The 24938-nt window shown below is 47.6% G+C and overlaps 2 protein-coding genes across 3 annotated transcripts in view; both read right to left on the bottom strand.

Annotated features, from left to right (window-relative positions):
• Positions 1 to 924: 924 nt before the first annotated feature.
• RPL26L1 (ribosomal protein L26 like 1) lies at positions 925 to 5669 on the bottom strand. Of its 2 annotated transcripts, none has more exons than XM_030957387.1 (4): positions 5651 to 5669; positions 4852 to 5024; positions 3283 to 3423; positions 925 to 1208 (listed from the first exon to the last, which is right to left on the bottom strand). In XM_030957387.1, exons 2-4 carry the CDS (start codon positions 5017 to 5019, stop codon positions 1080 to 1082), a joined length of 438 nt encoding a protein of 145 aa, XP_030813247.1. In that variant the 5' UTR covers positions 5020 to 5024; positions 5651 to 5669; the 3' UTR covers positions 925 to 1079. The 2 variants fall into 2 exon arrangements, with proteins under 2 accessions (XP_030813247.1, XP_030813248.1); XM_030957388.1 differs by lacking the exon at positions 5651 to 5669 and adding an exon at positions 5591 to 5607.
• Positions 5670 to 9685: 4016 nt separating this feature from the next.
• Positions 9686 to 24938, bottom strand: part of ERGIC1 (endoplasmic reticulum-golgi intermediate compartment 1) — a 51906-nt gene continuing 36653 nt past the window's right edge. The window contains exons 5-10 of the mRNA XM_030957309.1: positions 24371 to 24495; positions 21956 to 22060; positions 18815 to 18875; positions 17674 to 17774; positions 14957 to 15079; positions 9686 to 10710 (exon numbers count right to left, since the gene is read on the bottom strand). Of these exons, the coding sequence (XP_030813169.1) occupies positions 10603 to 10710; positions 14957 to 15079; positions 17674 to 17774; positions 18815 to 18875; positions 21956 to 22060; positions 24371 to 24495 (623 nt within the window). The 3' untranslated portion in view covers positions 9686 to 10602. The remainder of the gene's footprint in view (positions 10711 to 14956; positions 15080 to 17673; positions 17775 to 18814; positions 18876 to 21955; positions 22061 to 24370; positions 24496 to 24938) is intronic.

Genomic DNA, 24938 nt, shown 5'->3' on the forward strand with positions numbered 1-24938 from the left:
TCGGGACTGTCATGGGATCGGGACTGCGGTGGGATCCGCCATGGGATCGGGACTGTCATGGGATCGGGACTGCGGTGGGATCCGCCATGGGATCGGGACTGTCATGGGATCGGGACTGCGGTGGGATCCGCCATGGGATCGGGACCGCCGTGGGATCCCCATCCCAAACAGGCTGCCGGCTAAGGGGACACAAAGCTCCTGTCGGCTCTGAGCTCCTCAGGGAATTGGGACACGATCCCACAGAGCACCTGGAAAGGTCTCGGTAATGAGCAAACCTTACAGAATTCCTTAAACACCCACTCAAGGGGAAGAATTCTGTGTTAAGCAGCACGAGCTGGAGGGACAAAACCCCTGAGCCTTCATGAGAGAAACCCACTCACAGTCCACCCAACACAGCCTTGCTGCCAGGCCTATGAATGGCTTCTAAAACAATTTTTCTCGATTGCCAGCATCTCCTTTTTTAGACCCCATTGTTGTTCAGGCAGATGAATTTCTGTCCCTCTGCAGCAGCACTTAGAGGGCCATCACTGAGCTAGTCCATTCACTGAACTGCAGGGCTGTTTTCAACAAGCAGCTCTCAATCATGGAGGCACAAAGTGCCAGGAAAGATCTCTCACAGAAAATTCATCCAAAACAGCAGCACCAGCAGCGCTGAGACTGCTTCACCCCATTGCTTCCAAACCAGTCAGCTCTGCCTCATCAGCACTGCTCATAAACCCCTTTGTCCTCATTAATATAAGACCTGAATTAATTGTATACACAGTGCACAGAATTAGCATGTTAATATTAAAAAAAGACATGGGCACAACTAATGAAGAGGCAGAACTACAATTACTGTTAAGATGGATGTTTCAGGATTGCACTGCTCTTTCAGGCTGGTTGAAGCTTTTCTAAACTTTCTTAACAGTAAAAAAGGTACAAAGAGCTTTTAAATTTAGTGTATTTTTTACAAAGTCAAAAGACAAGTAGGAATATTTAAATGCTGAGCAGGACACATCAATATTTTTGAATATTTTGAAAGAAGACACACAACAGGTTGAATTTTAGCACTTTTTTAATGGTGTCAATCAGGAAGGCAGCTATTCTTGCATCTTCTCGATTGTCTCCTCCTTGTACTTGCCCTTCTCCTTGCCAACCTGGCGGGACTTGGCTTTGCGCTCCAGGATCTTCTTGCGGTCCTTGTCCAGCTTTAGCCTGGTGATCACCACCTGCACAGACACAGCACTTCAGCCTCCCTGCCAGAGGGAAGGGCAGCAGCCCATCCCAAATCCACCCGAGCACAGAGCTGATCCCACCCGCACAAAGGCAGCAGTCAAAGCTGCCCTTGGACACTTCCTTCTCCGGGCATCTTTTGCCTCATCATCCTCCCAGGGAAGAAGAATTTATCCAACAATTCCTGCTCCTGCCTCCTCAAACTGGCAAATAAATTGTTGGTGTTACTGAAAGCACTACCTGAAAAATAGAACTAACAATCAAATCCTAGAAATGCCATATAGGCACACTTTCTCCTTAATGTCTTGTGCATTTAGGTCTCAATTGTAATTCCCACCTCTGTTCACACTACAAGTCTGTAACAAGACAGTCCTCTGCCTCATCACCCTCCCAGGGAAGAATTTATCCAACAATTCTTGTTCCTGCCTCCTCAAACTGGCAAAGAAATTAATGTGTTGGTATTACTACAAGCACTACCTGGAAAATAGAACTAACAATCAAATCCTAGAAATGCCATATAGGCACACTTCCTCCTTAATTCCTTGTGCATTTAGGTCTCAATTGTAATTCCCATCTCTTTGCCCAGGAGAGGTACAAACTGTTCACACTGCAAGTCTATAACAAAACATTCCTCTGCTCTCTGCATTAATAACCAGAATCTTTATGCAAAGCTTTATTGAAGTCTAATTCCCAATTAATGAAATTTTCCCAGAGTGAAGCAGCAGCAGAAAATTCTGTTTCTCTCACTGCTATTCAGCACTGGCTCCACCACAATGTCACCTTGTCACTCAGATGTTGTTGCTGCACACAAGTCGTGATGTTTTGGAATAATTCTGCCCTCCCTCTGCTGAACACACCAACCACTTACACCAGAAAACCTGTTACAACTGGATTTTTTCCACAAACACTTTCCATCTTTGTGCCCACGTGGCAAGGCTGAAGCAGACTGAATTCATCTGCTTCAAACCAGGTTTTGGCAGGTTCTTCTGTTTAGTTTGAAATGTTTCCTGTTATGATCTAAACAGGCTTTGCCTGGTTTTCACCAGCTCTAAATACCTCAGGCTAAACCCAGGTTCAGAAGTATTCAGTTCACAATTGCCTGCAAGAACAATCACAATTCTGAGCATCTGTTTAAGCCTCTCCAACATGGTTTCAACTCACATCTCTCCTCATGACACCCTAACATTTCCTTGAGGCAGCATCTCCATCTGTTATTCACAGAACCCCACAATGGTTTGGGTGGGAAGGGACCTTAAAGCCCATCCAGTGCCACCCCTGCCATGGGCAGGGACACCCCCCACTGTCCCAGGTGGCTCCAAGCCCTGTCCAGGCTGGCCTTGGGCACTGCCAGGGATCCAGGGGCATCCCCAACCTCATAGGGAAGGATTTTTTCCTGCTGCCCATGGGGACCAGCCCAGGGCATGGGGGGCTCCTGGGGGCCAGGGCAGGTCCAGCTCTTGGCCACAGCACCCCCAGATCCTTCTCCAGGGCTGCTCCACCTGTGCATGCCCAGCCTGTGTTTATATCCCAGCCTGCATTGATATTGACCATAGTGCAAGAGGCAGAAGCAAAACAAAGTGATTACTTTTTATACTAACAAACATTCTGCATCCACATATTTTGTAACAACTATGCCCAGATTAATATATTCCTACTAGAAGCACTTTTCTGTATGTTCTTGAACAAAGACTGAGATTTTATTACTTTAGCGCTAAGAGTGGGATGTGCAGCATGTTAAACTTATTAGAACTATGTTAACAGAGTTAATTTTTAAAAACGGTTAAATTTAAAATAGTCATAGTATAAATCTTATTAAAATAACACTGCAGAGCAAAGAGAGTTGTTTGCACATGAGAATTAGTAGTAAAACTCACATTTAATTTTTTTTTAGCTGTAGCTTTCCCCTGAGTCAGAGTGGGGTGAAAGCAAAGGCAAAAAACAAAAGCAAAACTAAACAACGATTCAGCTTCCAAACACAGGCTGGGATGCACAGATGGAGCAGCTTCCAGGTGCATTCCCCCCACTTGGTACCGAGTCCCAGCACTCCCAGAGCAGCCCCAGGGCCCGTACCTTGCTGGGGTGGATGCCCACGTGCACGGTGGTGCCGTTGGCCTTCTCACGCTGCACGCGCTCGATGTAGATCACGTATTTCTTCCTGTACACCTGCACCACCTTCCCGATCTGCTGGCCCTTGTAGTGTCCCCTCACCACCTGCACACAGCACATACACAGCTCCAGAAGCAGCCCTGGACAGCCAGCCCATCCCACAAACCAGCTGAGCTGCACAGGACCCAAGCCACAAACACAGGAGTGACCTGACAATTTCAGCATTACTAACACAGAACTTATAATGGATCAGGATTGTGCTTCTCCCCCATCGTCTTTGCAGTAAACCCTAATGGGAGAGCTCTGTTGTCAGACATATTTTATGAAAACTCCTTTTGTTAGGATTTTTTCTCCTGACAAGCTGAGAGGCCTCAGAAATGAAATGTAAACAATGATTATCTGCTGCTGTGGAATGCAACAGGTGCATCTGTGATTGGTCTCATGTGGTTGTTTCTAATTGATGGCCAATCACAATCCAGCTGTCTTGGACTCTGATCAGTCACAAGATTTTACTATCATTCCTTTCTATTCCTTGCAAGCCTTCTGATGAAATCCTTTCTTCTATTCTTTAGTGTAGTTTTAATATATAATTTTCTTTTAATATAATATATACAATAAAATAATAAATCAGCCTTCTGAAACATGGAGTCAAGATTCTCATCTCTTCCCTTGTCCTGGGACCCCTGCAAACACCACCACACTCTGTAGCTATGCAGCCAGATTTCAATTTTTAAGAGTTTTTACCCTAATTTTTCACCTATCATTGTGCTTTATATTAAAAAGCCACTTAGCTTGAACTCATTTCTAATCCAGTATTTCAAATATCACAGGTAGCAAACAGTCTATAAAAAATAAACAATTCTTTGCTTTGTGCTTTATTGCCGAAAGTGTTCAGTTCAGCACAATGATCAATGCATGCAGCTGAAGTGCAGCAGAACCGCCAGCACACCTGTGTCATCCTTATCACTGAAGTGAATTTAAAATGAATTTAAATGAAGTGAATTTAAGAAACACTTGACAGCCCAAGTCATGACTTGATTAACTTAGATTATTTCTGCCATGCTGAAGGCAAAGCTCCAGCACCAACATCAGTTTGTCTCATTCTTGCCTTTTCCACATGCTGCACATGAAAACAGAATCCCAGACTCAGCTGGCTTGGAAAACACTTCCAAGATCATCAAATCCAAATTAAGCCCCATCCCTCCCCACCTTGTCCCCAGCCCAGAGCACCGAGTGCCGCCTCCAGGGATGGGCTCTCCAACCCTTCCTGGGCAGTTCCCGTTTCCCTTTCCATGGGGAAATTCCTGCTGGTGTCCAACCTGAGCCTGCCCTGGCCCAGCCTGAGGCCATTTCCCCTTGTCATGGATGCCCACCTGGCTGTCCCCTCCTGGCAGGAGTTGTGCAGAGCCACAAGGGCCCCCCCTGAGCCTCCTTTTCTCCAGGCTGAGCCCCTTTCCAGCTTCCTCAGCTGTTCCAGGCCCTTCCCAGCTCTGAACCCCCCCCGGAAGAAGCTCAGGTGTGGCAGGGCCGTACCTGGACCTCGTCGTCCTTGCGGATGGGCATGGAGCGCACGTTGTACTTCTGCCGCAGCTCCTTGGACAGGGGCGAGGACATGATTTTCCTGCGGATGTGGGAGGGGGCATTGAAGTGCCGTTTGCGGTTCTTGCTGCGGTCCGAGGTCACAAAAGGGTTGAACTTCATTTTGGCTGCACAAAAAAAAAACCAAAAACCCCAGCAGTTGGAGAGATGCTCACAGTATGAACACTACACTCCATCACCCACGCCCACAGAGTCTGCCACGGCATAAAAAAGCAATTTCAACTGTTTTTAATCCCACCACGGATCAACAAACCCTGATATCCCGGATTTCAAGTAAATTGAAGCCTCTGCCCTAGCTGATAGCTGATGGACACGCGTGCACATCAGACCGTTCTTCCAAAGCTCCCTGTTCCCAGCACTCAGGACACCTGAATGCTGCCCGGCAGTCACACCGCTCATCTTTTATAGACTGGTATAGATTTACACCAATCTATAAAAATGTGTATTTTGGGCTCGCACTGCTCCAGCACCTCCAGTAACGCTCCTCACCACAGCGTGCAGGTAACACATCTGCAAATCCAAGATAATTCTGGCCTTTCCTAAACTTTAACAACTGCGCTACAGGATTGCCTGTCAGGGCATCATTGATACTGATAGCAAAGGATACATTAAATCGAGGATTAATTAAATTAAAGGCTGATTTTGCTCAGCTCCCCAGTTTCTGAGTGCACACCCTGGCACCTCCCGCGCGGGCTGGGCTGTGTTAACTCAGTAATGCACCAGAGAAGCGCACCCTAAGGAGGCCGAGCTCCCCCCGGAGTCCGAGCTCTCCCCGTCCCGCAGCCCCGGGCGGGTCCCCGGCCACCCGAGCCCCTTCCCGCTCCCCGCCCTGCCGCTGCCGGCCGAGATGCCGCGGAGGCCCCGACGGCCGGAGATGGCAGCTCGCGGTTTACCCGCTGCCCCGCCGGCCGCCCGGAGAGGCGCGCTTCCGCCTGCGCCGCCGCGGGAACAGAGCCGCGCCCCCTGGCGGCGGAGGCGCGCTGCGCGGGCAGAGCCGGGATAGCCGCCCGGGGGGATAGAGGGGAAGAAGAACCGACAAGGACAAAGCCGGAAGAACAGTACATGACCAGTCTAGCCCCGGGACCCAGTGACACATGTCCCTCAGCCCCAGGGACAGCAGTGACACCAATCCCATGTCCCTCAGCCCCAGGGACAGCAGTGACACTGATCCCATGTCCCTCAGCCCCAGGGACAGCAGTGACACTGATCCCATGTCCCTCAGCCCTAAGGGACACTGATCCCATGTCCTTTAGCCCCAGGGGACACCAGTTCCCCTGCCCAGCTCCCACTCCTGTATCACTGTCACCTCCATCCCAGCTCACCTGCACAAACCATTCCCCTTTCAGGTAGATGTGGCCCTAATACATATTTTCAGGACACAGATTAATTTATTCTCAATAAAAATTTGGTAGAAATTAACCAATTAATTGGCTTGGTTGGGTTTTTTATAAGGATAGGCTAGAAAGGTTTGGGACTGGGTTGCAGCAGGCTGGGATTTGGACAAACACCTTCCCCAGAGCCTTTATTTGTCATTTACAGAGTAAGGGGCTTCCAGCAGCACCCATCACTTGGGGAAATGTGAGTTCCAGTCACTGGAACAGGCAGGATCTGTTCCTCCACAAAGACCTTCCCAACATGAAGGGAATTGGTTTGTTAAGATGGTGCAGATACCCTGAGCCCAAACTCACTGTGCTGTAACCCTTTACTGCTCCATCTTTACAAATTGCCTCAGACATTTATTTCTAAATAGTTATGAAGCAAGACTAAGTGGACATTGAAGTGGGGGGACATAAAAATTGGGTTATTTCACATACCAAGGAGCACAGTGAGTAAAGCCAAACCCAGCAAGTCCCAAGTACAGCCCATTCACCTTTCCTTAAAAACAGGGAAGTTGGGACACTTGGTACTGTACAAAACCAAGCACTGAATGTCCAGACATGACTCAGGGCTGATTACAAAAGAGCCTCGTGCTAACTTTCACCACAGTGACCTGGCTCCCAGTGATTTCATTGTGTGATAACGCTCAGCTCACTGAAATCATAATAAAAAAAAAAAAAAAAGAAAAAAAAAAGCTCCTTTGGATTGATTTTGCAACAGGAGTGCGACAAGAAGCCAATCAAAACACGTAAGAGTTTTATTTTTAATTATGGAACTAAAAAGGCTAATCATTTATTAACATAAGGTTGCAAATTAAAAAGACAAATGCCAGAACTCCTTAACAGTCTCCACTGTAGAAATGTAAAAGCCTTGTGCTTTAAACACTGCTGTACCAGACACGGCAGGGCTGCTCCTCCTCCCTGCCCCTCTCCCACATTCCAGGGACAGACCCCAAACTGACACCCCCAATCTGCAAATTCGAACACCTCCTGTAAAGCAGAGACTCATCACAGCCACTCCCAGCCCCAGCAGAGAAGGAACAATAAATGAGAAATACTCAGGAGCTGGTGGCACACAGGGCCACCTGCACTGCAGATCTCACTTTACACAGCGCACATGAATGCAAGGATTTGAGAGGTCAGATCAAACATTCACAGACTCATCTCTCCTGGATTTCTGTACCCCATTTCCATTTCATTTTAGTTTTAAAATACTCTTCAGCAGTCCAGATACTGCCTAGAATACATCTAATAACTTTCCCTAGAGCTAGAAGGTTTTAACTCCACCATTGCAAAGCATCCTATGCCTCAAGTTCTCACTGTAGGGTGGAGTCTGCAGTTACAGGGAATAATTTAAAGTGGGAGTTTCAAATATTTCCTACAGGGATGTCTTTTTTGGAAACCCAAATTCTTCTAGGAAAACACTGACTGGAAAGGGCAAAATCAGAACCCTACAACTGAGGGTTTCCTTCTCCTCTGACACAAAAGTCTTTTGTTTGTAAGGACGTTTAAAAGCACAACTAAGCTCATTTTCCCTTCAGAAAATTCAGAATAAAAGTGAGATCTCCTGGGTGCAGAGGCAGTAACTGCCTTGCTTTCACAGCTGGGGAGATGAGGAGCAGATTGTGCTGTAAACACACGAAGCAGTACCACGGTGTGACCTGCAGGACAGGCTCACCACAAACCCCAGCAGCCCCAGGAGGTGGCCTTGGCTTGGCATCTCTCAAAGGCTTGGACCTGGTTTAGAGAACCCAGGTACAGATGTTCTTCCTGCCAGAACTTCAGTACAATTTGGTTTCCACATTTTGCAAAAAAAAACCCCAAAAAAGTGATTTAATACCTTATTGCAGGGGACATTTTGTCAGAGAGAAGAGGTACACTGAAGTGTGTTACTTCCAAAAAAAAAAAAACAAACCCCAAATAAACCAATTTCACTGGTCTGGTTAAGAGAACTGGCCTGGACTGCACAGGAGGCAGTTTAATACAGACAGGGAATGGGGAGAAGGATGGGAATAACACACCAGGGGACATAAAGAATCTGCAACCACCTTTGTTTGTGTCAAAGAAATTGTACCAGAGGAGAAATTTCAGAAAATGAACTGTACTGCAAAGATCTCCCCTTGCCCAGCTCAGGAGAAGGATGCACTAAATAAATCTCAGTGTAAGGAAGATGCTAAAACATTAAAAATCTCATTGTTTTAATCCACTGTTCCCAAGCTGTCATCAAAGACTGACCAAATCCAAGAGGAAAAATCAGGACACTTCAGCTGTGAGCTTCAGCTGGTCACAGTGGATTAGAGGAAATCCCTCAGCCAGCAGGAGAAGCAATTGCCATGGAAAATGCCACATCCATGGGGTCTCATTCACAGGAATAGGGACACACACCCCAGGTGAAAAAGTTCATTTTTGTAAATGGGGGGGAAAAAAAAGTAAAAAAAAAAAATCGACCCATACGTGAATGGGTACAGGAAGTTCCACAATCCAGTTTGCACCTAAAGCAGGAGCAATCAGTCCAGAGAAGAACAGGGGAAAATTCCAATGCTGTCTGAAGTCACTGCAGGGCAGAGCACGGCAGGGGGAGAGGAGCTGGCTGCTGCTTTTTGGTGGGTGGATAAAACTGGCTGCACCTTCCCTGCTCCCAAAGCAAGGAGACAATTTCAACAGGAAATCAGGAATTCTTCTGAAATGCATCTGACTCTAACAATAACACTGAATATTCAACAATTCATATCATCACAGCATAAAGTTTGGACATTTTGCCTCCAGGGAAAGGCAATGGATATCATCCAAGAGAAACCCTGCACCCATCTTACAATTTACAGCACTGAGTTCAAGATCTTCATTTTATGATTATTTTTGTTTAATCCATCCTGAAAGACTTAAAATTTGTGTATCCTCAGCTCAGACATTCACAAGGCATGCAGAGACTGTCACTACTCAAGGAACACTGATGAGGCTCTGGAAAATGCACTGGTGGGCATCTGCTGTCATTTTTGAGACCAAATGACATGCAAGACACCCCTGGCAGGAGTTTTCCCCTCACACCTCTGTGTTTTGGAGGCTCCAGAAGACAAGGCTTGAAGGAATGGACAGGGAAGCTCAGGAATCTCTTGAAGGGATCAAACAGAACCCCCAGCAAGGGTCAGCCTGTGGGAATGCTGCCCTGGGTACCTGTGGGAGAGCACTGTCAGGCCAGGGCTCAGAAAAGATGCCTGGCTGAGTTTTAAAAGGAAAAGGGAGGCACCATAAATCCTGAAAAGTCAGAATTCCTGTGTTTGACAGGTGTATTGAATACACTCACACAAAGCAAGAGAGGAAGCTGCGCTCATCCACCCAGAGGGCTGCACCATTTTTCTGAGCACAGGGAATATAAAACCTCTTAAAAAAAACCCAAAAAAACAAAAAAACAACCAAAATAAACCCAACAACAACAATAATAAAGCAGAAGTGCAGAATCCAGACTTTTGGGTGGTCTGTGTTTAGAAACAGAAGAAAGAAAAGCTAATGCTGCAAAGACAACGATTCCCTTTCAAAGCAAAGGCCACATAAAACTGTGTTGCTCAGTTTGGTTTTTACTTCATGCCACCTGTAAACACAAGACTGGATATTCAGTTAGTGGGAAGGAATGAAACCACTTTTACATCCAGAGTAAAAGAAATGCCCTCCACTGCTGGGATCACAGATTACCAAGGAAAAGGTAGCTGGGGAAGGCTTCCTGTTCTTTTTTCACTTGGTTAGAAAGGTTGTATCTGAACAACTGAGCTTTCAACAGAAGCACAAAACACTTCTTGGTGTTATTTCTGCCCTCTGTCTCTTAGGTTTGCTGTGGGGACTAACACTTTCCACTCCTCACCAACAGATACATCACCTTTTTGGCACCATGGGTGGAATTTCTTCCTCGTGTGTAATTTTGCCCTATACAAAAATCGATTGTCTGATCATGCAAATCCAACAGAACTCCAAAAAGTGCCACAAGACAGTTCAGCTCTTTGCCATCTACTCCCTAGTTTGTACACTGCCATAGGAACCTCCCAGAGGACAGACTGCCATCCTCACTTAGATCTCAAATGGCATTTCAACCTCTCTCTCTGGGGAGAGGGAACCCACACCCTGATTCCACTGATTTTTCCCTCTCAGAGCTCTGAAATGCATGGAGATTTCTTTGATTTGTTGAAGATGTCTTCACTGACCAGCCTGATTAGAGAAAAACATACTGATTCAATCAAATAGAAAATAAAGACAAAAACAGGTAGTGGTAGATTTGTCAATCTTTGCTCCTGTCCTTGGAGTCGAGGGTAGAGTTTCACTGCTACTGCATTTTGCCCAGCTGGATCTTCTTCCAGGCCTCTGATGCTGTGAAAATGCAGGAGTCCAGGATCCCAGCTACAGTAAATGTTCCTCCAATGATGGCACATATCTGCAATTACAGACAGACAAACACCTTTGTCAACAACGAGGGGAACTTTTACACAGCTTGAGCTGCAGGAGGGGTCCTGCTGCTGGGCTGTTTTCTGGAAGCACAGTAAGGAGTGGGTAACAGCTCTGGGGGTGGAATTCCATGAGGATCATTCACGAAATCCATTCCCTGCAGTGGAATAAATGAGTGCTGAACTCCTCACAGCCTGAGCCCATCACAAATCCCACACTGCTTCCCTCTGGGCTGAACTCCACCTAACTCAGCTTTCTAGGAGCTCTGTGTTGCTCACATCTTCCTATACTGTTTTCTGTTATAAACACCAGTCTTGTACTCTTTTCCCCATTTCACAAGATAATTCACAAACAGGCAGAAGGCTCTGAAATAGCACGTGAAGGGCAGTGAGTAACAGAGAAACCCAGCAGCCAGCGACACCACAGCCCTGCCTAACACTTTCCATGACAAGGGCTGCTCACAGCAGCCAACTTAACTCTTTGTGGGACAGAGTTTTCCACACAAGATGTAGATCTTGGGTCGAATTAAAACATGTAATTCCTTCCAAGAACAGAGTTAGGGAAAAAATTAATCTCCTGATTAGTGTTAACAGCCTACATCACTTCTCAAGTGCTACAAAAACACAGAAATATTCTGTGTATTCTGTCAAACCAGAGCCTTTGTGGAAACAGAATCACAGAGTCATTTAGGCTGGAGAAGACCAACAATAAAAAATATTTCTCTGCTGCAATGGCTCACTGGTTTGGGATTGCTCTCTCCTTCAGCTCCTAGCTCACAACAAATCCCCTTTTTCCCAGGCAGGCCCTTGTCAGGAGATAAGCTCCATATCCTGTTCCCCTCCCACAACCCTGTTGTTATTCTCAGAACCACCTCATCCTACACAACATAAAAGACCAAATTAAAAGAGCACCACATTATGAAGTAAAAAATGTGGGAGCTGGGAAGTTAGAACTGTGCAATTAGAACATGGCTGGTAACATTTTTAGTTGCACTGTGGTGTGTCACACTGCCTGGTGGCACCCGGGGACTTTCTTCCCCTCCTGTGGAGTTCAACTTCTGCCTTCTCACCAGGTGGTTTGTATGAAGCCAGTCTTGAGCAGAACTGAGATGTTTTTGTATCAAAAACAATGTGGCAGCAGGAGCAGGGTGTGACTGTCCCCTGTGCTGGCACTGGTCACACCATGGGGGTCCAGCTCTGGCTTTTCATGGTGAGAGTCCCTGAGGGGCTGGAGCGTGTCCAGGGAAGGGAACGGAGCTGGGAATGGGCTGGAGAATCCCTGAGGGAGCTGGGAAGGGGCTCAGCCTGGAGAAAAGGAGGCTCAGGGGGCCCTTGTGGCTCTGCACAACTCCTGACAGGAGGGGACAGCCAGGTGGGCATCCAGGATGAGAGGGAACGGCCTCAGGCTGGGCCAGGGCAGGCTCAGGGTGGGCACAGCAGGAATTTCCCCACGGAAAGGGAGCTCAGGCACTGGAACTGCCCAGAGAGGTCTGGATCCCCATCCCTGGAGGTGGCACTCAGGGCTGGGGACAAGGTGGGGATAGGGCACAGGTGGGACTCGGTGGTCTTGGAAGTCTTTTCCAACCTAAATAATTCCATGATAATCGTTATAAAAGTGCAACACAGAAGGGAACTGGTGCCACACTACACACACCCTGCCACGTCTCTGCTCCCACACAGCTCCCCATGGGCAGAGTCAGAGACAAAAACCAACGCAGGAGCAGCAGGAGCAGCGCTGAGGGGAAGGAACAAACAGCTCATCAAGGGTGAGCAAAGGCAGCGAGAGCTACAGCTCCTTGCCATGTGCATTTATTACCAAGATATGAACACTGAGTGAGCCCAGTGAAACAAGGAGCTGCAGAAATGGGGCTTTCACAGGACACTCAGCATTCCAGCAGATCCAGGCTGCTGAAACCAGAGCACCAGCCTGAGGCAAAGACAGGAATTTCAGGGGATCTTTCCTGCTGCTGTAGCCCCTCCCTGCTGTCCCTCAGGTGTGACAGAGGGTGACTCCCCAGGGCAGTGCCCACCATGGAGCTGGGTTATTGCAGCTCAGAGCAGCTCAGCTGACGGGAGATGTCACACCACAAACACAAACCCCGTCCAACACGCAGATTCTGCATCACAGGCAGGAAAATCTGACTTCAGTGCAGCAGCACAAGGGGCTGGGGAATAAAAAAAAAATATAAAATCATCTGCAGAGCTCTGTAGTGCTGAGTGGGGATGAGTCACACACACCTGGCACTGGGGCCTCCTGCACACACAGCTTTGAGAACTGGTGACGAAAAAGGACTTGGAGGGCTTGTGACCAGTGCTGGGCTCCAGGTCAGCACAGGAGCTGCACCCAATGTTCCTTGATCAGCACAGCTCTGATACGTAGGGGAGGAAGGCATCGGGCACTTCTCTGCGTTTAATGGGATGAGTTATTGGCAGTGATCTGCCTTCAGCTCCATGAGGTCTGTGGGATCAGGCCCAGCCATGAAAGGATGAAGGGAAGAGAGACACAGAAGGGGAATAATCCCAGCAGTGACATGAGGAATGCACCCTGAACAGAAGGAGATCACAGCAGAGTGGGATGCAGGCTGGTGCCTGAAGGAAAACACCAGTGGATACACAGGAGGAGGCAGGGCTGCTGGCAAGGTGACAGAAAGGCAATGTCACACACACGACTGTGCTCCTCAGAAGCAGGATACCATTCAAAAAGGATGCTTTTTATAGGCATATAATGGCAGATCAGCAGTGAATCAATGCTGACAACAAAATTAAAGAATAATCCCAGCTATCAAATAATTTCCCATGAAAACACCTCCACACCCTCACCCCCAACAAGATGTGTAAGAAACTTCTGGGAGAACAATTTTAGGGAAAGAAGCAGAGGCAGAATGAGATGCCAAGTGATGAAATGCTGATGCTTGACCTTTTTTAGGATTATTTTTTGAAGTCAAGTGGATGTGCTAAGAAGAGAAAGTCTTTCACCACAACATTTAGGTTTTACTTCAAGCCCCCTTATCTGGTTATTTGCGTATTCTATTCACTGTCTAAAGTTCAGTGAAGGGAACTTGCTGTTTATCAAAAGTTGCAAAATCAAAATCTTGAAGTGCAACTGCACCACACTGTTTATGTAAATTGCAGTTAAAACAGTCAAACAGTTTAAAAATCAGAATTTGACGTCGTCACTGCAGCCAATTTATCAAGTGCTTCACATTCCACTATGCCTCACTGGCACAGCTCACTGCAGCTCCAATTTTAAGCCAACTCCCTGAAGACACATTTTATATTTTTTTTAAAGTTCTGGAGGATCTTTCAATAGCTCTTTGCCTAATGAGCAGTTTGGCCAGCACAGCTTTGTTCTGGATGCTGAGATCAGGACTGCAGGATGCTCTCTGGACACATCCAAATGCAATTTGTCAGGAAAACACCTCTGGAATTTGATAATGCAGCTCTTTTCCACTTCTACTCAGGAGTAAATACCTGGAACTGGCACTCCTTATTAAGCCAAGCAGCAGCACCAAGTAAAACTCAGTGTAAAAAAAAAAATCAGTGTCTTGTAGGAGAGGAGAGAAGTGGCTGTTGATAAAATCTCCAGTGTCAGTTTTCTTCCTATTTACTGTAAAAGTCACCCAAATACCAGCAGATAGCAAGGACAAGGCAGCTCTGTGTCATCTAACAGTTCTCCCTCCCTCACTGGAAAAAAGGGAAACTCTCAGGTGAGACCAGGGTGACTTTGGGGTGGAAAAGGGTGGGGGGTGCCCAGAGCAGCTGTGGCTGTCCCTGGATCCCTCAAAGTGTCTCAGGCCAGGCTGGACAGGGCTTGGAGCAGCCTGGGATAGTGGAAGGTGTCCCTGCCCATGGCAGGGGGTGGGATGGGATGAGCTTTAAGGCTCTTTCAATCCAAACCACACTAGATTCTCCGTACATTTGATCTCATCATTACTGAGCAGTTTATTGCAGTTTTCAGCTTTACTTCCAAGCTTCTGGCATGCTGCAAGAGAGCCTAGACAGAGCCTGGCCCTTCTGGAATGGGTTAATTTCCCTTCTTTTTGTGCCCAGCTATTAAATCAAGTTGTCAGAGCACTGGACTCACCTCCCAGTCCAGCAGCACCCCAGTGATGTGCTGCTGCATCCCCACATCACAACGCCCTGAGGCAGAAACTCAACTCCTCTGGGCAAGAAAGGCTCAGGAGGGCCATGAAAGGCAGGCAGAGGAAGGGAGAAGGAGAGGTTAGGGTGACTCACCGATGTGATAAACCTGTACAGAGGCTGTCTCCTCTCTGTGTACTTCACTGTGATGGGGCTCAGGTCGTAGCGGAACCAGATGGCCGGGATGATGCGGCCCGTGTGGCTGTAGGCCACGTACTCCTGGGGAAAAACAGGGCAAAAACAGGGGAAAATGGCACAAAATGTGAGCAAGCTCATTCCAGAGAGTGTCTGCCAGAAAACTGCCTCTGTGGGTTTGGCCTTCACCCCCCTGTTTTGTAGCAGTGACCAGATGGAAAGAAGCAAACAGTGAATTCCTGTGTGAGTGCTCCCCTCCCATCCTTATCAGAGAGGAAAACAATCTCCTTCCAGCCTGATAATGAAGGAGCTGGGGACAGTGATGGTGATTACTCTCACCTTCATTCAGAGTTACAGGACTAAACAGAAAGGCTGTCATTGATTCTCCATCCTAGATCTGCTCTATTTAAATACAAACAGCCTGGCTGCAGGTGAAGTTTTAGTTCTGTAAATCTAGACATAATGTACAACATATAGACATGTATGTCTATATTTTGTACATAAATAATTCACCAAACAGATGGAATTTAGTTTGTAAGAAGCTGAAAATCCCTCCTTGTCCTTGCATTCCTTTGTCAGGCCCTCTCCCCACTGGCAACGGGAATGCTTTGCCCTCTTAGTATGAATCATGTGGAACCATGTTCAAGGCACGTTTAAAACTCCTGCTGAAAGCCAGGATGAAACTTTATACAGAAAAATATTGGCAAAAGTTCAAAATATATCCCAGGCTGGTTTGGAAGAGACACCTTCCAGATTTCCAGTGCCACTCTCCTTTAATCCATTTGTTTCCTAGGAGGTCCAGTCACAGCCATAGGACAGCACCCAGCAGGGCACACTGCCCAGTACTAGCACTAAATTGCTAACTAAAGCCACATCTTCCTGAGATAATATTTTGTCTGAGCTGTCAGTGGAGATAGGTATCAGTTTTCAGACATTCACAGGGTGAAGAGAAATCCCAGGAAAGCAGGCTGGGACCCAGAGTCCAAGGAGAGCCCAGTGCCACACTCAGCCCTGTGACAAGGTGCCAGCTCACATCTCCTCTCCTGTGCAATTCTACTTCACAAAGAGGCAAAGACAGCCTCAAATACTTCAGAAAAATAAAAAAAAGAGCAAGCAGCAGGACACTTGTGAGCATGACACAAAAAAAAGACACAAAAGAAAAATTATTTTTGCTCTCTGTGTGATGGTGAGGCAGTATTTATCTTCAATAATCTTATATAAATCCCAAATTTCCCTATTTTTAGGTGGTTCATCCCATGATGACAAGAGAAGCAGAAGACCCCAGTCATGACATTTTCAGGCTTTTATTGGAGTTCTGCAGCTCACTTTGGGACAGTGGTTCTGTGGGAAGGAAGGAGACAGAGGAGCTAAGAGAGGAGACGGAGTTTGTACCCTCCAGACTCTCCTCAGAGCAGCCACTCTGTGCCAGACTGGTCCAGGGGCTTCCCACTTCCCTTTCCCACTGCTCAGTGTGAAGGATGGAAGCACCAGGAGCAGAAAGCACAGCTGTGCTTCTCAGCACCTCAGTTTTGACAGAACTGACCTCATTTTTGCCTTCCTCTCCCCTTCTCCCCACCAGCACTCCTGCCCTAATGAGTCAGACTTGGCTGAACGCCCCAATTTGCAGCCAAGCTCACAGAAGTGTCAAAAGCTCCTGCTATTTTCCAAATTACTTTCAGAACTCCTGTCACAGGAGTCTTATCAGAACAGCAGTTGTGACATTAAGCAGAACAAATACACTGTAATCTGAACAGAGGGAGATGTCCAAATCCCTGGGACACACAACACAAGCAAGCCCAAAAGTCACCAGTCAGGAACATTAACCTGAGACGTAGTCCAGGAGAGTGTGTGCTTAATTATCACTTAGGGCAAACTAGAAGTAGATATTACAAACAGATTTTGGACTTTCATTTAGCATCCAAATAGCAAATAATTTTCAACTGGAAGATGCTTTCTACTGTAAAGAATAAACAGGGGTCCTTTTTTTCTGTAAAAAAAATCAATACATTGAATTATTAAAATGCTGGATGTGGCACTCAGTGCTCCGGGCTGGGTGACAAGGTGGGAATTGATCAGGATTGGTGATCTTGGATCTTTTCTAAACTAATGGATTCTGTGATAATTCACTATCATAATGCAGGGACTGTGAAATACTGAACCACCACATATTTGCTGCTTCAGTTCAGTGACTTAATGTCTGAAATAAACATTTGTAAAAAGCTAAAAACTCTGCTGATTTATTTGTCTCGTCCATCCATCACAAGCGAGACTGTTTAGTTACTAAAACCAGGTGTCAGTGATGTTTCATGTGCTCAGCTGGATTACAGTTTCCATTGAGATGCACCTTGCCAGGCACAACGGGAGTTCCTGCAGCCTGTAAACACCTCCCACACAATTTACAGAAATCCTCATCAGCTAAACTGACAGGTGAGCACACCAGGAGGAAGAAGAGGAATGAAAGCACCACCACCACCACAAACCCTCCCAAGCCTGGCAAACTCCAGCAGCAGGAAAAGCCCCACTCTGAGGAGCTTCAGTTCCTCCTTCTCCCAGCAGAGGCTACTGCTCACCTACAAACCCACAGGGCACAGAGAGCAGCAGGAGGGGAGCAACGGTGGCTGAGCATCCCCTGGGGTGCAGAGAGGAGCCTGTGGGTGGAGAGGCAGCTGCTGCTTTACCTTGTTGGCCACGGTGTACTGGTAGGAGTAGCGCTGCTTGCCGCTCATGTCCTCGTACACCGTGGGCACAATCTTCAGGATGTAGTCGTGAGAGGCAAGGGCTGCGCTCAGGGAAGGAAGGGAAGGACATGTTAGCACTGAGAGAAAGGAGCCAGCCCACAGAACAAGTCACAAAAAAGGGTGACTCCCTCCTCCTTATCTCAGGGACAAAGCTCCACGTGCCACATTTGTGCCCTTTGCTCAGAACTCTGGCGGGTGCTTGGGTGACACCAGGAGCCGCCCACCACTTCTGCAGGACCACAACCCACCCAAGGTTTGGGTTACTCCAACCTTCCTAACTGCCTGCAACTATAAATGGTAACACTTTCATCACCTCACCAACAGCCTGGTTAAAGCAGGAACTGGCTGAGGTTAGGGCTGCAGCCCACTGAGATCATTTTGACTAAAAAACCTGAGCTATCACAACCTGTGTACTTCTATTTCTTTCTTGCTTTCTCATCTCCCTTCTCCTACAGCTCCTTAACTTTTTTTTTTTTCATTATTTAAATGGCTCATTCCAGTTTTTGTGTCTGCTAAAGCAGTTCTAAAACAGAATTCTAAACGACATCTCTAAAGGATCCTCTAGCCAAGTGTAACACGATGACATTTGGCTCCTGGAGGTAAAAAAACCCCAAACCACAACTGTATAGCTTCAGGAACAGCCACAGAAATTTTGTTCCAAGGAATGGACAGGACTGATGTCCTGGAGGAGCCTGAACATTTAAGAGACAACTCTCCACACTGAACTGTAGCATGCATTGAATTTTCCTTTTTGTGCTGGGCCATGAAAATGTCCCTCTTGCCATCCACAGAGCAGAAATTTCAAGGCAATTTGCAACACAAGTACAAGGCAAAGTTCTGGCGGAAGTAACAGCAGCAAAGGGACACTACAGGAACAGGATATGGATAAAAAACTCCACAAGGACTGCAAAGGACCTTTTGGGCTAAGCACTGGAGGAAATGGAAATGTCAGCCAGCAATGTCTGGATGATTTTGGCTAAAGAAGCAAATGAAAGACCAGCGTACAGCAGTGTTGCATGAATGGCCCTGCTTTCCCTCCTGCAGAGGGTGGCTGAGAGCTGCAGTGCCCAGGAATACCCACGGTTTGAGCTGAGCTTGTCTGCTCCCTCCAAGGCATTGAATGCTCCGTGGACGTTATGGACCTGGAAAGCAAAAAGGAGGATGAAGAAACTCTGCTCTGACTTGATACTCTTGACCTTTGCTTCCCTACCCTGTAACCAGCCTGATTCAACCCTTCCAAAAAAACAAAGCCTCGACCCAGTGAAAGATGACCCCAAATATCTTTCAGTGACCATCATCACAGTGGTTGGCTCCAAGTGAAAAAGCTGATTTCACAACATCTTACGAGATGAAACTCCAAAACCACTCCAAAGCTAAAGGAATTGCAGTTGGAAGAGGCCAGTTGTGAAATTTTCACCGTGAGGTATTTCCTAAGAGCTTTGCAGAGGTAACTGTGAAATTAATTTTATCAGGCTGAAAGGGAAATAGATGGGAGTCACACTGGGGCTAGAACTCAGCAGTTTTCTCCTCTAAAGGTGGCTGGTGTCAGGGCAGCTGGGTCTGTACAACTCATCAGCCTTGGAGATGGCTGATGGAAGGACACATCCCAACACTGACACCCCTTCAGCTTTTCCTGCAGCTGGTTTCAGACCTGTGAGTATCTGTTTGCCCACAATAACAGCATTTCCATGCCCTGCACACACTGTGACCTGGAGTCTGATCTCCAGCAACAGAATGATCCACGTGTGAACTCTCCAGGCAGGGAAAAGCCCATGGCAGCAGCTGTAGGTCAGGGGTTGTGCTGCTCACAAGGTACAAAGAACTCCACAACCCAGAAATTCCTGACCTTAAGTCAGACAACAGGGAAGAAGAGTTTGGAGGGAGGATTTGGTCAGGGGTGTGACAGTTTCACCTCACCAACAGGGCACTGCCATCTCCTTCCCAGACCCCCTCAACACGTGTCTGTCTCATCCTCATGGGCATTTCCCTGTTCCAAACACTACAGAGTGGATGAGGGAGGAAGCAGCAAGTGAACCAGTTCTGCTCAGCAGAAAGGAAATTCTGGACAGACAAAATCAGCAGCAAGCTCAACTGGAAGGTGCTGGGAACAGGAGCAGAGCAAAAGCAACAGCTGATCCTGCTGCAAGGCCTTCTGCTCTGCTGGAACCACGCACAACCTCCACCACTCCCATACTACATCTGCAGGATGTGTTCATTCTTTACTTGCTGTAAAAGGCATAAGAAGAAAAGGAGGCCCCTGGAGTGGGCTACAGTGTTGTGTTCCATTCTTGATACAGCTAAGAAGTCTCTTACAGAATATCTGCACCAGAGACTTTAAGGTCCGCTTCAAAATTCTGGTGGATTTTCCCCTCATCAAGACCAAAATTCAAACCAATGAGTTCTTACCTCCGGCCATCAGGTAACCCAGTAAAGAGAGAGATGTGGAAATAGGAGATGTTGCATTTTTAGTCATAATTTCTACTGACTTCTACATTATGGTGTTAAATAATCCTGGCTTTAACCTTGTCAGGAGAGTTGTCCACCCCTGACAGTACAAAGGCATCATCTCCTGCTCTCCTCATCCCTCTCCTTACTGGCTCACCTGACATGCAGGAAATCATGCAGTGAGTTTTAATTCTGCAGGTTTTCATGCTGATCTCATCTAAATGAGGATGAAAAATCTGCAGGAAGTCTGCCACAATTGTGCACAAAGTACTACTGATGAAGACTCAAAGCTCATTCAGTGCCAGATGATATTTAAATCTCTGCTTCAAAGAGACTGGTTTTTCTGGAGAACACAGCCTGTCCCTCAGTGGATCACTGTGGCAGAGTCAGCCCCAGCCCACAAAGAACAAACTCCCAGCACATGACACAAGTGAATGAGGAGCTCCTCACCCTCTGTAAGGAATATAAGCTTTTATTACATCAAAGCAGGTGGAGACAGCCTGAAATATTCAAAGGTGCACCTAGGCAGACTGAAAGCTCCCCACACTTGCTGAGTCGTGGTAGCACCTGTTTGGTGAAGATATCCTTCTTTAATTTGTGCTGCTGAACTGCTGCTTGCCTGCAGCACCTCAGACCACGAGCAGTCATCCTCAACTCTGAACATACTCAACCTGCCCCAGTCAGGAGCCAACTCCACGTTTGCCAGACAGGCTTCTCACCACAAGAACTGAAGACACTTTGCTGCTTGTCTCTCCAGGCTCCTCCTCCATGCTGATTCACACTCCAGCTGCCTTTCCCCAGCGCTCCACGATAAAACAATGGGAATGCTCCCTCAGAGCACCCATTTCCCACGCAGGCTGCACAACTCCCCATTACCACTCACCTCCTATTTTTCATAATCTCAGTGTGCTTTACAGACATTAAGCCAAGCTTATTTATACGCTAATATTTCCTCGTTCCCACACAAGATAATTCCTAAAAGGAGCCGGGAGCAGAACCAGAAGACTACAAAGCAACACTGAGACTTGTTAGCATGAAAAAGGGCTTTGGAAGTGGGTGGACAAGGAGCAGACTAATGAGACGTCTGTGCTGAGGGAAGAAGATTACAGAGAGACTAAGGGTAAGCAATGTTTAGGGTGAGTCTCAAGCTGGGTGTGCACATGTGGAACTCCCACCTGCGAGGGCAGCTCCTTGGAAGTAGGCTAGTGCTGTAATCTGTCCTTATTGAGAAATCAGGTAATATTACATAACTTGCAGCACCTGGTGAAATTCTATCCACTGGGCAAGTGCATGCATTCAGCTTCTTCCCAGCAGGGAATTGGCAGTGCTAAGTCTAACTTGTGTTTCACAGAGCAAATTTGACTAATAGGTGTCTGCTATACAGGTAGAGTGAAGTGAATTAATTAAAAAGAGCTTGACTGCTGCTGTGGTGAACACAGTAGCCAGCACATCTTCCCTGAGTGCATCACTGCTCCTCCACAAAAGCAGAAAGGTTTGTTTGCTGTGTTCATGCTAAAACCAGGATTTTGCTGAGCCACAAACCCTCATTTCTAACTCTCTCCACAGAGTTTTTCAAAAGCACTCTGAGTTTCAGAAGAACACAGCACAGTTGCCCTGTGACTGGACACTGCTCCTGCCCCAGCTGGTGGCAGCTGGGAACTCTTCCAGCCTCGAGCTTACGTTGCAGGGACACCCAGGCCTTCCATAAAACCAAAGAGTCTAACATTAAACCACTCTCACTGCATTCCCCTGGAGCCAGGGAAGTCTCAGGACTCACCTGTAGCTTGTCCCCAAATGAGAGCTTGTGGATGACGTGAGTCATGTCGGGGTTCTGGGGCTGCGCCGTCGCGCTGTGCGTCGACACGTGGAAGTTACCAGGGACCTAAAATTAGCCACGACAGGGAAGACAGGATTTCACATTTTATCCCTCAAGGCATTGCCAGGCTCTGTGCTGTGACACGGGAATGCCTGGATCCATCCAGGAAGATGGGAGAATCCCTGATACCTTCCTGCAGCTGACCAACACCACCGCACTTGGGTCCTGCAGCCCGGAGTCTGGCACCCCACACTGCTGATGGTCCTGACCAGGGGATGAGGAGTGGGTCACTCCCAGCTCCAGGGATTCCCCAGCACTTAAGGCTATGTCTTTCATCCCTATTAAAATAAAATTCCTGTCTCTCTTGCTCAATGTCTTACTCCCACATCTGGCGTTTGCAAAGGGGCCCACTGCTGCAGAGCAGCCCAGGAAGCTGGGGATGTATTTCTCTTCTGGTACCAGTCATGAGCAACTTTACCTCCGAGATTGTGTGCAAGAATAACTTTTATATAAAGAGAAAATCCACCACCAAACCCATGTGGGCATCCCATACAAACTAACCTAGATCTTCCCCTTGGCAGGAGCCAGCAAGAGCCCTTCCTTTTATTTTTTTTTAGTGGATGGAAATACAAAGAACTGAAAAGCAAAAGTTTCACCTAAAGGCTCAGTTCCAAGACAGAAAATGAGCCCTGGTGTCTCTCTGATGGCACCACTCTGCATGCATGCACTTTTCAGGTCACTAGCCCTAAAGTCCTTCAGCAGATTCAGCTCAATCACTGCCATGGAGGGTGCAAGAATATTTTCCCATTGAGAAAAGGTTGTGAAATGAAGCAACCCTGAGGAGCAATGTGGCACAGCCCAAGGCAGGAGTGGGAGGGTGGTTATACAACTGCTGCCCAGCTGCTCTCTGCAGAGACACCTCACCAGCAGGGCCATGGGAGGCCACATGCCCTTCCATGTGCTTTCAGGAAAGCTGATTTAATGACCTGAGGAACAGCAGCGCACTCCTGGGAGCACTTTCAGGTGTGGACACCAGCTGTGTCATAAACAAGCTGAGCAAACAGGGCGTCAGGCCCTGCAGCAAGCAGCTCACACCAGCATCTCACTGTCACCCTGTCCTCCCTCAGCAGCTGGGACAGCAACACCCCAGTGCAAGCCCCGGTCAGGTTCCCAAGGCTGGCCAGGTCCCACTCCAGCTCCCAGCCTGTCCAGTTCCTGCCAAGGCACTGCAGACTGCCAGGTCACACACAAGAGGTTTGGGCTTCCAGAGCCACAAGCCCTGGCTCAGCTCCCCTGCCTGTGACAGCTGTCCCAGCCACCAAATGAGACACAAATGAGCAGTGGAGGAAGCTCCTCACTGCCACATTCTGCACCCCCTTCTGGGGCTGCTCTGTGAGCAGGACACACCACATCCAGCACACAAACCCCCAGGCACCTCAGCTCTGTGCTCTGGGAATTGTCTGGGCAAGAACTTTCCAGAAGCCCTTTCCCAGTTTTGTGGACTACCAGCTGCCAGCCATCCTGGTGGCTTGGAGATGAGGAAAAAAATCCTCTTTTTAAATCTCTAATCCTTTCCATGCCACAGAATCAGCAAGAAGTCCTGTCTGTTATTTTTAGATGTGCTTTAACACGACCTGGGAGGAAAAGAAGGAAGGAGGATTTTGTAGCCTGTGGTAGACCAAGAGGAGTGAATAAAGGGTGTGCCCTTCTTAGGACATCACTGGGTCCCACCAGTGCCTCCCCCACCCCAGCAAGTCATCTCCAGCATTACATAGCAAGATTATTCAATCTTGAACACACCCAGACCAAAGAGGAGCCTCCTCCAGGCCTGGATTTTCATTCCTTGAGACAGAAGCAGAGCATCCCCAGCAAGCATGCGTGGGGCCACGTGCTGTATTCCAAACATCCCAGCAGGAGCCTGGCACCCTCCAGCAGGGAACATTCCTGTCATTCTGCAGCTCTCAGAACAAAGGAGAGCTGGGATGCAGCCACTGCCAGAGTCCTCTCCACACTGAGTCGGGGTTTGGAGGTGCAGAAGTCGTGAGGAGTAAACACAGGAGCCCGTTGGCATCTGCAGGGTTTTCACACATCCCCTGGACATGGGGCTGCTGCAGAGAGCTGCTCTCCCTGATCAGCAGTTCTGTCTCCATTACCTGCTTTGGAGAGTGAAGCAAACCCCTGATCTAACACATTCCCTGTGGGTCTGGCCATGCAGCCTCCTCTCCCCACACTGACTTGAATTTCTGTCTGACCAGGGTCATAAACACACACAACACGGCAGGACAGACACAGATTTCCAAACTTTCATTTTTACAAATGGATCCTGCCAGCATCTCCCCAGCCAGCACACCCTCACCCACTGTCAGTGCCACTGACCTTGTTGATGCTGAAATGGCCCTCAAACCTGCAGCCATCCCCATTATTGAGAGGGATCTTCATCGAGTTGTCAATGTGACCCACTTCATGCCTTCCCATTTCATCCTGGATGTCCAGTCCAACCACTGCAGGGGTGGGAGGGAAAAGATAATTAAAAAAAAAATCAAACAAAATAACTAACAGGAAGGTTGCACAGGAAAAGTATGTATTGCTTTCACTTGAAAAAAAATCCACACCTTTTTTCCTGACATTTGACTAAACTAAGGTGATAATGCCCTTTGTCAAAAATTGTTATACCAGAAAAGCTTTGTAACCAAACTTTTCACACTGCCTATCTGACACAAATACACCTCCCATGTCCTGGCAGCTGCCTGCACTCCCAATCACACAAACAGAACAACTTCAGGCAGACAAGGCAGGAGACCTGGGAAGAGCCAACAACCAGCTGGTGCATTCACAGCTCCAAACGGAACTTGGGAGGTTTCTTGCTCCCAGACACCAAAAGGTTGCTATTAAACAATAAATAAAATAAAAAAAGCAAGGAAATGAGATTCAGAAAGAAGCCAGT

This window comes from Camarhynchus parvulus, chromosome 13 (genome assembly GCF_901933205.1).
Source record: "Camarhynchus parvulus chromosome 13, STF_HiC, whole genome shotgun sequence".
Taxonomy (NCBI): Eukaryota; Metazoa; Chordata; class Aves; order Passeriformes; family Thraupidae; genus Camarhynchus; species Camarhynchus parvulus.

Coding starts and splice junctions, on each gene's coding strand:
- RPL26L1 (XM_030957387.1), bottom strand. CDS start 5,019: ATGAAGTTCAACCCTTTTGTGACCTCGGACCGCAGCAAGAACCGCAAA. Junction 3,424..4,851: donor GCAAGGACGACGAGGTCCAG/GTACGGCCCTGC, acceptor TGCTGTGTGCAG/GTGGTGAGGGGACACTACAA. Junction 1,209..3,282: donor TGGGCATCCACCCCAGCAAG/GTACGGGCCCTG, acceptor GTGTCTGTGCAG/GTGGTGATCACCAGGCTAAA.